This window comes from Hermetia illucens, chromosome 4, assembly GCF_905115235.1.
Source record: "Hermetia illucens chromosome 4, iHerIll2.2.curated.20191125, whole genome shotgun sequence".
Lineage (NCBI taxonomy): Eukaryota > Metazoa > Arthropoda > Insecta > Diptera > Stratiomyidae > Hermetia > Hermetia illucens.
The window spans coordinates 151,232,270-151,246,972 of NC_051852.1; the positions used below are offsets into that span (position 1 = coordinate 151,232,270).

At 45.4% G+C, this 14,703-nt stretch overlaps 1 protein-coding gene across 1 annotated transcript; it reads left to right on the plus strand.

Moving 5' to 3' along the window:
* Positions 1-357: 357 nt before the first annotated feature.
* Positions 358-13,602, plus strand: LOC119655974. The gene is made up of 5 exons (XM_038062209.1): positions 358-559; positions 623-805; positions 6,764-7,228; positions 13,025-13,093; positions 13,152-13,602. The coding sequence occupies exons 1-5, from the start codon at positions 467-469 to the stop codon at positions 13,437-13,439; spliced, it is 1,098 nt and encodes a 365-aa protein (XP_037918137.1). The 5' UTR covers positions 358-466; the 3' UTR covers positions 13,440-13,602.
* Positions 13,603-14,703: the final 1,101 nt, after the last annotated feature.

Genomic DNA, 14,703 nt, shown 5'->3' on the forward strand with positions numbered 1-14,703 from the left:
TAACTCCTAAACATTGATGTCATTCGGGATTTCCCCGTTCATAACACAGTGTGGACAGTTTTCCTTGACATGAACCTAACCGAAAGTGATTATACTGTCCCACTTTGAACCGTTTCAAATGGGCAACAACATTAATAATTTTTCTTTAAAATGATTAGCTGGATAAACTAAATCATAAGATTGATTGAGCTACATTTATTCATCTTTCCAGAAGTTATTATGTCATCCTCACAGGAATCCCTAAAAACTAATAATTCCCGGTTTATCGATATTCTGAACGCTGCCTAAAACAATGCCAAAATGCAAGTACGCACCCTTATCGTATGTTTCTGACGTTTCTTCATTAATCACCTGTGGAGATACTCTTTGGGCACTACGGCTGGGTAGTGTATGCATTGAAAACGAGTGTTAATTTCCGTACGGGAGGGTCGTGTGTTTTATTTTTAAGTTCATTTTCTCACCTATTATGAGCATTATTAGTTTCGAAATTGAAGAAGTCCAGAAAATCTGTGAAAATGTTATACCCAACTCAAAAATAATTGCATGCAACCCATCGTTGGTGAGAATTCTATAATCGCAATTTGTTGTTGGTCATTTTTTGCTGAACTATTGTACATTCTAGGTGCGCATTGATATTAAGCAAACGAGAAGCCGACAATTGACAACGTGTATTCGATTCCCAGAAAAATATCCTGAGCAAAGTCTACTAATTGAGCTGAAAAGTAAAACATTGTGCGACAAATTTCTGGATGGATTAACTACTCTTGCAGAGCAGAAAGCGAAGGAACTTCAGGGAAAACCACAGGTTGGTATAAAGGAGAAATGAAATCTACGAATTCTTCATTCTATTCTAATTTTTCGGGAACTTGGTAATTGGGACTCATGGCAGCATAGGTTACTGATGACGGGCCTCTTAAATGCTTAGCTTGTCTAGTGTAACCATTCAAAAAACAAAATATGTTTAATATCTTCCGGTGAGCTGAGACGGGACTATTTTCTACCAAATTGAGCACGTGCTGATCGAACCCCACCACCTCTCAACCTGGATGAATGTCAGAACATATAGGGGGGCCAATATAGACTCGGATCCCTATCTCGTTGGCATGGTGCTCCGAGCTCAAATAACAACACCCAGAATCCCCTCTGACGATCAGGTGAGAGTTAACACTGAAGCCATCCACAACACAGCCCTCCGCGACACCTATAAGATCCCTATCTCGTTGGCATGGTGCTCCGAGCTCAAATAACAACACCCAGAATCCCCTCTGACGATCAGGTGAGAGTTAACACTGAAGCCATCCACAACACAGCCCTCCGCGACACCTATAAGAGGGAAATTGATGCCGCAATATCCGCAGTCAACAGAGGACCTGGAGATGAAGCATCAACAAATGATCTTCACAACCACCTGAAGAACTTATCATAAATACGGCCACAAACATACTTGGCCCCAGCCGCAAAAGGAGTCGGAACGGCTGGTTTGACGATGAATGTAAGCTAGCAACGGAACGGAAGAATGCCGCATACCGAGTAATGTTGCATTCTCAAAGAATGCGGGCACGCACAGAGACTTATCACGAACTCCGACGAGTGGAGAAGCGACTTCACAGATGGAAAAAGGAAGCCTGGGAGAACCAACAAGTCTGTAAACTCGAAAAGTACAGGGAGCAACCGCACCAGGCGCGGAAGTTTTACCAACAAGTCAGGAGGATGAAGCCTTACACACGTCGACGCTCGTCCTGCCGAGAGAAAGAGGGAAACCTGACTTCCAATAGAATGGGCATATTCGAGCGATGGGTTAAGTACTTTGATGAACTACAGAACATCGGCGAGTTCGAGGTCCCGCCAACTGAAGACGACGGACAAATACTGCCACCACCAAGTATAGAAGAAACAGTCCGTGCAATTCATCGGCTTTAAAATCATAAGCCGCCAGGACCCGATGGAATTACAGCCGAATTGGTTAAATATGGAGGCGACCAATTACACCAAGTGGTTCGTCAACTTATTCTCAAAATGTGGGACACCGAATCAATGCCTGACGACTGGCAAAAAGGCATTATCTGTCTCATACATAAAAAGGGAGATAGCACAGAGTGCAGCAATTATAGAGGTATCACATTGCTGAGTACCATCTATAAGATATTCTCCGCTATCTTGCCAGGCCGGATAGCCCCATACGCCCAGAACATCATTGGGCCATACCAAAGAGCCTTCACTCCAGGCAAATCAGCAATAGATCAGATTTTCTCTCTGCGGCAAGCGATGGAAAAACTGTTGGAATATGGACAACAGTTGCACCATCTATTCATCGACTTTAAAGCCGCCTATGATAGCATAGCCAGGGTAAAACTGTACACAGCCATGAGAGAATTCGGTATCCCGACGAAACTTATAAGACTGACTAGGCTAACCCTGACCACTGTGCGAGGCCAGATAAAAGCAGCAGGATCACTCTCAAGATCATTCAACATCAACAAGGGTCTAAAACATCGTGCGTCCTCTTTAACCTGGCCCTGGATGCAGTGATCCGCGATGCAGATGTTAATACAAGAGGCAAAATCCTCTTAAAATTCACCCAACTAGTGGCCTACGCTGACGACATCGACATAATGGGGGAAACAACCCGAGATGTACAATCTACCATCATCCAGATCGAGCAGACGGCGCGAGATCTTGGGGTGCACAATGAGGGCAAGACGAAATACATGGTGGAAACGTCAGCGCGAAAAACTAAAGAACGAACAACACCGAATCGCACTGATCAAAAGAGAAGAATAAAGATAGGAAACTACAACTTTGAGACCGTTGATAATTTCTCCTATCTAGGGTCGGAAATCACAACAACAGACGATCCGCGCACGGTTGTTGACTGCCAACAAAGCCTATTTCAACCTACAAACACTGTTTCGCTCGAAACGTCTCACCATACGGTCAAAATTCTTACTCTACAAGATAATGATCTTGCCAGCCCTTATGTATTCCTCGGAGACCTGGGTTTTTAGCAAGAAAAGCTGCGAACTCTTGGCCACGTTCGAGAGAAGAACATGATGACGATTCCGCAAACTATAAGGATGAAATCTATGCGCGATACCAGGATTGTCAGGTTGTCGATAAAGTTCGGCTGGGTGGGTGGATCACCTAATCCGTATGGATGACGATGATTCTGTCCGGAAAGTCTATAAGGGCAATATCTATGGTAGAAAAGGAAGACGTGGCGGATCCTACCTGACGTAGGTCAGGACGCCAGACAGCTTTTAGGGATATCGAATTGGTGGACATCGGCGCAAAACCGGGATGTCTGGAGTTCCTTATTAAGGCAAGGCCAGACCGGATGCCGGTTGTTGCGCCGTTGATGATGATGATGATGAATTAATAAAGTCTCTGGGAAGGATAAACGAGTCCAAAGCACCAGTAGCTTATAAAGAACCTAACGGAAAATAGGGACGACCTAGAGGGAAGAGTTACCTCAAAAACCTAACCCCTCCCCCCCCTTCAAAGCTTGAACCATGATTAGTTCGCTTATATACCTATCCATCGCATACCTACAGATCAGGGAGTTTGTTGGAATTCTCCCTAATACGCTTGATCAGTTGCAAATAGTCCGCAGACCGAAAATGCGGTGAATCGAAATCCACGTCTGCGTTGTTCCCACTTCTCTCCAAAGCATCCATCTCCGCTGGTGAATACATTCATGATAAAGAATCCGGAACCAGATGCTGTGATCCCTTCCTGTGTTTGATGATGAACGAGAATCCTTGAAGCATCAATGTCCATCTGGCCAGTCTACCGTGAAGGTAAGACTGGTTATCAGTCATTTGAGCGAAGCGTGGTCTGTTACCACTTCGAATGTAGTGCCTTCAATATAAGCTCGGAATTTGTGCGCTGTCAGACATTTCTGCTCAGTGACAGTGTAATTCCGCTGAGGCTGAGTAAGCTTCTTCGACATATACGCTATAGGAACTTCATCTCCCTCCTCTGTCTTCTGCATCAGCGCCGCTCCTATGCCGTGTTGACTTGCATTACAATGTATGGCGAAAGGCTTGGAGAAGTCGGGGCTATACAGGACTAGCGGCGAAGAGGGACTCGTTTTCAGAGCGTCGAAGGCCGAGATGGCTTCCTCAGACCAGCAAAACTGACGCTTTTTCTGAAGCATGTCTATTAACGGTGCAGCTAGCGAAGCGTAATTTGGCACAAATTGCTGATACTACCCACATATCCCAAGAAACCGCCGAAGGTTTTCGGCTGCGGAAAATCTTTGATGGCGTGCACTTGTCAGGATCGGTCCAAATCGTCCCGTTACCGATAATGTGGCCCAAGTATCGAACCTACTTCATGGCAAACTTGCTCTACCGGATGTTTAACGTCAAGCCAGCGTGTCTCATACAAGGAGTCACTTCGCTTAAGAGCAGCAGGTGCTTGTCGAAGGTCTCTGTAATGAGTAACAAGTTATCCAGATATACAAACACTTGATGACGTAAGTGGGCAGGGATGACTTTGTCCATCAGTCATGGTTTGAGGTGCATTGCAGAGCCCAAACAGCATGGTCACGAACTGATAGAGCGGCGGCCCTGGAACGGTGAAGGCAGTCTTATCCTTGGACGCCTTATCCAAAGGAACTTGTCAGAACACATCCTTCAGATCGAGACTCGTGATGAATCTAGCCTTCGGGAGACGACTGAAAATCCCCTCGATGAGAGGTGAAGGGCAAGCGTCCTTCACGGTTATACTGTTCACCTTACGTGCATCAAGGCAAAGTCGTACTTTTCCAGGTTTCACCACAAGAGTGACTGGCAAGGACCAGACGCTTTGCGATTCTTCAATGACTCCCACAGCCAGCATCCGATCAATCTCTTCGTAGAGGTGCTTTTCGATGGCGGGAGAAACTGAGAAGCGTCTCTGGTTAATCGGTTTATTATTCCCGAAATCGACGACGTATGTCTTTAGACTTGTAAGTCCTAAGCCCTCGGACTCGAAAGATGGAAAACTGCCAATGACAGCCTCGAGCCTTGCTCGCTGGTGTATCGTCGATTGGTGTTGATTGACGTTCTCAACATTTTCGAGGGACCATATGGAAGGTGCAAATAGGTCTTGTGAGAGTCCGAAATTGCGCACAAAATCAGCTCCAAGGTAAAGATTTTGAGTTAACGACGGGGTAAGGAGGGACGACATCGATTCCGTCCGATCACGAAACGTGATGTCAACCGACATTCTGCCCACTGTTGCGTGGCTAGTCCCGTCGGCTGTCCTGAGATCGATGTGTAATCTCTCCCACTTGTACCGACCGTCGTTACAAATTTTCCGGACGAAATCCGAAGCCAAGCAACTTACGGTGGCTCCATTATCAATCAGCCCCGAAACACGTTCACCCAAGAGTGTGACATCCACATGCGGGGGAATATCGTTGCTGGGCCGACTTGTAAGGACGGCAGAGTAGTAGAGACGATGGTTGCGCATTATTGGCCGCCAATATTGACGTAAGCGAAGGGTTGAGCGCTTAGGATTTTCATTGCCATCTCTGCTACTCCGAAGATCCGTTCTCTGGCCGCTTGGTATCTTTGCATTTTACGCGCAACGGTCTCAGAACTGAAAGCATCGGTTTTCTAGAAATGATAGGTGGTGGGGCCAAATCCGGGTAAGTCATATCTAAGTTGTCGGACCGCTTCAACACGCAACCGAAACAAAAGAGAACAAAAAACATTTCAGTGAAAATGATGTTAAGCTGATTTGTCTAAAGTTCTTTGGATTTAAATAGTCACCTTTTTCGAGCTTAGGCGTGAAGACTAGCATAACCTCTTGCCAACAAGTAGGCACGTAGCCCAGAGCAAGACATCCTCGAAAAATATTTCTTAGAAGTTGCTCTAAGTGGCCTATACCCTCCTTTAGCATCGCTTGGTAGAGGATATCCATGCCAGGCACTTTGCAACACCTTCGTGTTGAAAGGTTTGCAAAAACCGCCAATTGTCTCCTTCCCACTTCTCAAATCTGTTCTCTCGGATGGTATACTTCCAAAAGAGCCTGCATAGACTGAGCCCTGGAGTTCGTGAAAGCTCTATCCGATTTTCTAGGAGAGTCCAACTTGGCCGACTCATCCTTATTTGCCTAGGGAGCTCCACTTTGTTGCCAAAAAGTTCATTGAACCAATCCGTTTTCCTAAGATTCCGCATCTGTTCGCCTTCAATAATCAAACCAATTTCTTAGTAACGGTGATCTGAGAAAGTTCTGATAGGCAAGCCTGTAACCTCCTCTCCTTAGAGACTGAAGTTTCCTTCTGCCTAGCCTTCCTCTCCCGTTTTCTAGAAGAATTAAACAACAGCGTCACCGATAGGACGCCTTTAGTCAGGTTTCCAGTTCCTCTCATTAAGGGATTTACTGTACCATCCACATGAATCTGGTGAGGCCTCCAAGAGCCGCGAGTGGATTCGAAAGTCTATGATTTCTTACCATTTGGAGAGTTACAATCCCCATGGGCTTAGTTGTGAAAATAATGGATGAAAAGCATTCGATATAAGACCTTCTATAGGAATGAGGGCATTGCCTAGAAGTTCACATACTTGATAGGTTTTTCCAAGTTCGCAGTATCACGACATTAATAAGTTGCATTTTATTTCTATCTAAACAACTAGGTTTGTTGACTTTCAGATGTGTTATATAAACTAGAAAACTGTCTATCATAGAGACGTCCAAAATTATACCAAAATTACCCAAGTCAGTAAACTTGCCATAAAGTCATATTAACATTTATCTTTTCATTTCCTTTCAGATAATTAATACCTTAAAATTTATCTCACAATACCTCCAAGAAAATCCACTCTGTATAGTTCTGGATGAGATTATTGCTCTAAGGAAACTTTTGAGTTCCGAGACAGGTGACCTGAAACTAAAGCAGAAGAATTCAACGATATCATTAACTGCCCGAGGTGGCAACTATTACTTTAAAATCAAAACCGAAATACCTGAAGAATATCCGGAAAAATGTGTAAAATGGCAAAACTACGAAAGCAATCTTCCTGCTGTACTCGTACGTTTTTTAAATGGACAAGGGAAAGAAATAGCCAGACAATGTGTGGAACCTCCTTTAGCACAGCCGAGGAACAAAAAACTTGAACAATTCCAACCTAGTCCTAGTTTGCTGAAGGCAATGACATTTATCATAGAAGCTACAAGAGAATTTTGTACGGAGGTTTGCCCGATTTGCAATGAATACGTTCTACCACGTCTTGCAGAGGTAAGTTTCAAGATCGTAATTTAGCAGGAGATTCAACTAAATTGCATAAAATTATCGAAACAAGCTTTAACTGGGGTTTTTAACGTACAAATACCTAAAATGCTCTTTCACATCGGCACCACTTTACTAGCTATGATCGCCGCCAGTGTGATAGCAACCATTGCCGTTTTCGCTTTTGTAATTTCATTTATCGCAGATACAATCATCATCATCATCAACGGCGCAACAACCGGTATCCGGTCTAGGCCTGCCTTAACAAGGAACTCCAGACATCCCGGTTTTGCGCCGAGGTCCACCAATTCGATATCCCTAAAAGCTGTTTCGCGTCCTGACCAACGCCATCGCTCCATCTCAGGCAGGGTCTGCCTCGTGTTCTTTCCCTTATACACTTTCCGGGTTGGACCATCCTCATTCATACGGATTAAGTGACCCGTCCACCGTAACCTATTGAGCTGGATTTTATCCACAACCTGACGGTCATGATATCGCTCATAGATTTTGTCGTTATGTAGGCTACGGAATCATCCATCCTCATGTAGGGGGCCAAAAATTCTTCCGAGGATTCTTCTCTCGAACGCGACCAATACTTCGCAATTTTTCTTGCTAAGAACCCAAGTCTCAGAGGAATACATAAGGACTGGCAAGATCAGTCTTGTACAGTAAGAGCTTTGACTCTATGGTGAGACGTTTCGAGCGGAACATTTTTTGTAAGCTGAAATAGGCTCTGTTGGCTGCCAATAACCATACGCGGATTTCATCGTGGTAGCTGTTATTGGTTGTGATTTTCAACCCTAGATAGGAGAAATTATCAACGGCCTCAAAGTTGTAGGCTCCTATCTTTATACTTCCCGTTTGACTAGTGCGGTTTGATGTTGTTGGTTGGTTTTTGGTGCTGACGTTGACACCATATATTTTGTCTTGCCTTCATTGATATGCAGCCCAAGATCTCGCGTCAATCGCCGCCTACTCGACCTGGATGAAAGCAGTTTGTACGTCTCGGGTGGTTCTTCCCATGATGTCGATATCGTCAGCATAGGCCAGTAGTTGGGTGGACTTGAAGAGGATTGTACCTCTTGCATTTACCTCAGCATCATGGATCACTTTCTCGAGGGCCAGGTTAAAGAGGACACATGATAGGGCATCCCCTTGTCGTCGTTCGTTGTTCATGTCGAATGGTCTTGAGAGTGATCCTGCTGGTTTTATCTGGCCTCGCACATTGGTCAGGGTCAGCCTAGTCAGTCTTATCAATTTCGTCGGGATACCGAATTCAATCATTTTTTCAGTCAGATGGTGTTCTTCCTTCCTAAATAATCCGATTAAAGAATTCAATGAGCTACAGTGTTGGATCCAAGCTCTTCACTTTCCAGAGCTCAGATGCGTTGTCTTCAGGTCCTGTGGCTTTCCCCAATTTCATTCGTTTTATTGCCCCCTCTACTTCAGTTGCACTGACAGTGAGTCCTTGAGGGTTTTAGGTGAGCACCTGTCAGGAAGACTTAATCCCACAGTCTTCTTAAGGCACGGATTGATTTTGTGACTACAATGAGAGCTCCGCTGACAAGCAACAACGGTACCAGTCTATACCAAGTGCATGGCTTAGCATTCATACTGGTGGATGCAAGACCTACCTAAATCTCTACCGAACTAAGGAATACGGCACCCGTGTTGAAACGCAACACCACGACGAGACCCGAAGGTCTCTGCTCGCTTGAGCATAACCACAACCCCTGTGAAACTCCCACTAGGGGGCCAACCGCAAGGGAGCTGTTCTCAAATACAACAGGAATTCTCCCGAAGTATGTGAGTCCAGGGGCTATCCCGGTTCCCATGGTACCAGTATACCCCTGGTAAGGTTTCGTGACCAAATTGCCACTTCAGATGAGCCCCCGTGCAGACTCCGGTCTGGTCGCCCTGGTTAGGCCTTTGGAGCATTCGCCTACTGCATCACGACCGGCAAGCCAAAGTGAGTAAAGCGTTTCCCGGTGCCACCATTATGAAGGATCTCCTACGCAACTTGGTTTTGGTTTGACCGACAGGGTTCCTCTCCGCCACCTCTAAGCACCTGTTGCACTGGCATGAAAGTCCTGCGGGTTTAACGTGAGTACCTGCCGTGAAGGCATAATCCCACGGTCCTCTTCGGACACGAATTGATTTTGGGACCACAATCAGAGCCCCGCCATACAAGCACAGCGGTCCTGGTTTATACTGAGTGCAGGCTCAGCATTCATACCAGTGGATGCGAGGCCTATCTAACACCTCTGCCGCAACTAAGGAGTATTGCACCCGAGTTGTACAGTGCAACTCCACGTTTGAGCTCCAAGGAGCTCTGCCCGCGATGTAGGCATAACCACAACTACCATGAAACTCCCACTAGGGGGCCAACCGCAAATAACCGGGCCGAGAACACATGCTCCAAGACTTCTCCTGGAGCATATGCTCTCAGAGGGCCATTCCGGTTCCCATGGTACCAGATAACCTCCGGTGAGGCTTCGTGGTAGAGCCACTTCAGATGAGTCCCTTGCAGACCCGGGTCTGATCGCTCTCTTCGAGCACGTGGGTGTTACACTGACACGAAAGTCCTGGGGGTTTAACGTGAGTACCTGCCGTGAAGGCTTAATCCCACGGTCCTCTTCGGACGCGGATTGATTTTGTGACCACAATCAGAGCCCTGCCATACAAGCACAGCGGTCCTGGTTTATACTGAGTGCAGGCTCAGCATTCATACCAGTGGATGCGAGGCCTATCTAACACCTCTGCCGCAACTAAGGAGTACGGCGCCCGAGTTGTACAGCGCAACTCCACGCTTGAGCTCCGAGGAGCTCTGCCCGCGATGTAGGCATAACCACGACCACCATGAAACTCCCACTAGGGGGCCAACCGCAAATAACCGGGCCGAGAAAACATCCTCCAGGAATTCTCCTGGAGCATATGCTCTCACAGGGCCATCCCGGTTCCCATGGTACCAGATAACCTCCGGTGAGGCTTCGTGGTAGAGCCACTTCAGATGAGTTCCTTGCAGACTCGGGTCTGATCACTCTCCTCGAGTACGTGGGGACAGAACTCCCCAACGGGTTAACTGGTGTTGCACTGACACGAAAGTCCTGGGGGGTTTAACGTGAGTACCTGCCGTGAAGGCTTAATCCCACGGTCCTCTTCGGACACGGATTGAATTTGTGACCACAATCGGAGCCCCGCCATGAGAGCACAGCGGTCCTGGTTTATACTGAGTGCAGGCTCAGCATTCATACCAGTGGATGCGAGGCCTATCTAACACCTCTGCCGCAACTAAGGGTTACGGCGCCCGAGTTGTAAAACGCAACTCCACGCGTGAGCTCCGGGGAGCTCTGCCCGCGATGTAGGCATAACCACAACCACCATGAAACTCCCACTAGGGGGCCAACCGCAAATAACCGGGCCGAGAGCACATCCTCCAGGAATACTCCTGGAGCATATGCCCTCAGAGGGCCATCCCGGTTCCCATGGTACCAGATAACCTCCGGTGAGGCTTCGTGGTAGAGCCACTTCAGATGAGTTCCTTGCAGACTCGGGTCTGATCACTCTCCTCGAGTACGTGGGGACGGAACTCCCCAACGGGTTAACTGGTGTTGCACTGACAGGTGGAACTGGTCCAAATGTCGGTAATGATTGTGGAAGTGGAGGATGAGCAAATTCTTCAGTTGAAATCGGCTCGAAGTATTCTCGCCATCTATCCGTTGCGGCTTGACGGGTGGTAAGCAAACTACCGTTCTTGTCATTAACGCAACAGAAGTGCTCGATATCCTGTGTGCGTTCGTTACGGTTTTTGGCAAGTCGATACAGATCTCTCTCGCCATCCCGAGTGTCCAGTTTATCGTAAAAACTTTTGTAATGGTCCGCTCGGGAGACAGCGACTGCTTTCTTTGCTTCCCGGTTGGCATTCTTATGAATTTGCCAATTGGCCAGTGTTTTATCGTCGAGAAATTTGTGGTAGAGGCGTTTCTTTTCACGGAACTTCATTTCACATCGTCATTCCAAAGCCAAGTATCACGGTTGATGTATCGCTTACCCGGCTTGGTGGCCCCGAGGATGCCGCTTTGTGGATCGTGTCTTTAATTTGGTTCCACGATTCTTCCTCATTCGTAATGGTTGGTAATCGCGTAAGTGAGATCATTTCTTCTTTCTTCTCACCATTTAATGCGCGGCGAGTCAGTGCGTTCCTCACGCTGTTTTATCGGTGGCTTAATTCGCATGGTTGAGCGGTTAGAGCACAAGGCTGTCGTACGGAAGGTCGTGGTTCAAATCTCACTGGTGACAGTGGAATTTGTATCGTGATTTGACGTTGGATACCATCTGAGCGAAATTATGCGGTGTTTCCAACGATTAATTAATTGAAATAATTAAAACTTGTTTCTTTTTCGTTGGTGTGAATTTTTATTCTTGCAAATACCGATATTTCGGGAACCACTTGTTCCCTTCATCAGTGCCAACAAAAAAAAACTTGTTAAAAATTCACACCAACGAAAAAGAAACAACAAGTTTTAATTATTTCAGTTGGATACCAGTTAACTCAGCTGTAAATGAGTACCTGAGTCAAATCAGGGTAATAATCTCGGGCGAGCGCGTCTTATGAGAATATACTCAATTTGCGTTTTACTGTTCCCACTATAAAATGTACGAAGATGAGACAATCGTTTGATGAACGATCGATTATATGCTCGCCACCTTCGTTGCGCGCTCCGAACCCCTTTCCCCCATGGCACCCGTTACCGTCTGCCCTTTCACACACATGACCATTAAGGTCGCCGGCAATAATGATATAGTCGTCAGCAGGTACGCGACAAGTATTTTGATCGAGAAATTGCCAGAAGGCATCTTCCTCGGCATCAGGTCGACCTGTCTGCGGTGCGTACGCGGTGAAGAAGTGAATAGTGCGCTCAGCTGATATATAATGGTGAGCTTCATGAGCCGATCATCAAATCGTTCGACTTCTTTAATGACATCACGGAAACATTCTGAGATACCAATGCCAACACCATATTGAGTGTGTGGGCTACCAGAATAGAGAAGTTTTTACCGCGTTCGCGTTCAATGTCGCAGATTTTGGCACCAGACCATCGGGTTTCTTGCAGAGCGTAGATATCAATGCGCGTTTTCCGAAAGGCTCTTGCGAGTTCCTCGGTCTTTCCAGTTAGGGTGCCTATAGCTTGCTTACATCCTGACGCCGTCATTGCATCAAGAACTCTTGCCCATTTCTCGACAGGACCGGGGCCCATTCTACCGCGTCAACTGAGGTGGACACCCTAGCATTTCTCCGAGGCTTTTGACTCAATCCGATCATCATGTTTGTAACGACATTGTATGCATTTTCTTAGTAGGCCTGTCACCAAGAGAGATCCGGTCATACTTTATTTATCTCTTTCCCTGATCCCAGCTTTTTTTTTTGTTTTACTGAGGATAGTACAAAGTACGTTGCCTCAAACCCTCCTCTTTTACCTGGGGTTGGGACCAGCACACTATGTTAAACATATGGCGTTTGAGTTTGTGACGCAACTGCATGTATCGCAGCGTATCTCCAGGAACACAGCAGGAATGGTCAATCACTTCACCTGGAACGATTTCCCAAGGTATCCATCGCAATTAAGAAATCTTTTTGAGGTTCAAGAAGTCCAACAATATCAAAGTGCTCATCGATAAATTACTAAGTCATAATCGTTCTACAAATTGGGTACTTAAACAAAAATTCGCATTTATAATTCGATTCTAGCTACCAGATGACTGCCTTTATTAAAATGTTGCCAATTCGTTTTTTTTTTCTTCAAGGACATTGTGGCAAATGAGCAAGATGATAGCTTCGTAGAGAGAGTATACTGCGGTCACTTATTCCATCAGGTACAGTAGCAATTTCAATTTACTGATCATGCAAACAAGCTAATGTTGAAAATTACAGGGTTGTTTAAAAAAGTATGTCAATGAACCACCATTCCCACCAGGAGGTAAAACATGTCCCGCTACGAAATCTCATCCTCGTTCGGACGCTAAACACCTGAGGGTTAACAACAGTAGCGGTAGTAACAGTGCACCAAAATCGAATACATCGATTGCAAATAAGAAGACTTGTGGGATTCGTTTGGCACATGATAGATGGGTTGTTAATGTAAAAGTTGCGGAATCGCGCTGGGCTCAAAAACAAGCAAGAGAACGAGAGTTGGAGGAAGTTGTCGATTTCTTACAGTGATAAACTCTGTGTTTATTCATTTTACAATTGTGTAGAATACAAATTACCGGAGCAAAAGATGCTACAAAAACCTCAATCAATACTACTGGAATTATTCTTATATTACCATCCACCACAAAGGCCACTGAAATTTCTTTCAATGTAATATACAACATTGCTCGTTTCTAAGCGTTTTCATTTCATATTATTCACAGTGAAGCTAGACAAGAACAGTACAGTTGGCTTTTATGTTCCGATAGCCAGGAATGTTCTGCAAATGAGGTGATTATCTAATTACGTAACTTAATCTGGTCACCATTAAAGAAGGTGGTTGAGAATGAATGGGAGCTAAAAGCTTCAGGTATGAAAAGTATTTTTCTCTTATATTAATATTTTACAGCGATTTCCATTTACGTACGCAGTTGGAAAACCCACTGCAAACTATCTGTTATTCTCTTTGAATGTTCATTGATTCTGCCATTCAATGATGTCTTAGATGGAAGTGATTTGCCATTGGAATCATTGCCCTACTGGATCACCGTCAATATAAGTCGAATTTGCATATATTCTCCGGTTAGTACCTCTGAAGTGATTCCTAATTTGTTGGGAAATATGAGCTTTAGGTGTCTGAAAGGAAGGTCCCCCACACGTGTAAGCTTGTCTCTTTGATACGTATGGAAAGCTTTATTCATCTAAGAACAGGGCACAGTAGTGGTGTTACTTTATTCGTGGGATCTCATGGAATTTCTGATAGAAAAACTGACAATGACTGAACCGCACACCGATAAAGGGACCAATTAGTTAGCCCAATTACAGTCTATGTCTCGCTATATATAGGGTTAGGGAAAAATAAATGTCGTATTTTGTTAATAGATGGCGACACTTAAACATATCTTGTGTTGTACCTATCGCATCGGGTCATAATATACGGCGATTTGAAGACGACAATCTGTACTACAGGTGTCTCTTTGACAGTGTTGTGATCGTGCCTTTCAGTCTAAAGTTATAGCGCGTCAAAAATAGAGTCCACCAAGCAAGAAATTCGTCATATTTTACGTTTTTACTATGTACCTGAGGTAAAAATGCAACGAAGGTGGCCGAAGAAATTTGTGAAGTTTATGGGCCCGATACAGTAACGATTCGCACAGCACAGCGTTGGTTCAATCGATTTCGTTCTAGTGTAGTGGATGTCCAAGATACACCCCATACTGGTAGGCCAATCGTCGTAGAAACCGATAAAATCGTCGAACTCATCCAAGTAGACCATCAAGTGTTCGCTCGATTG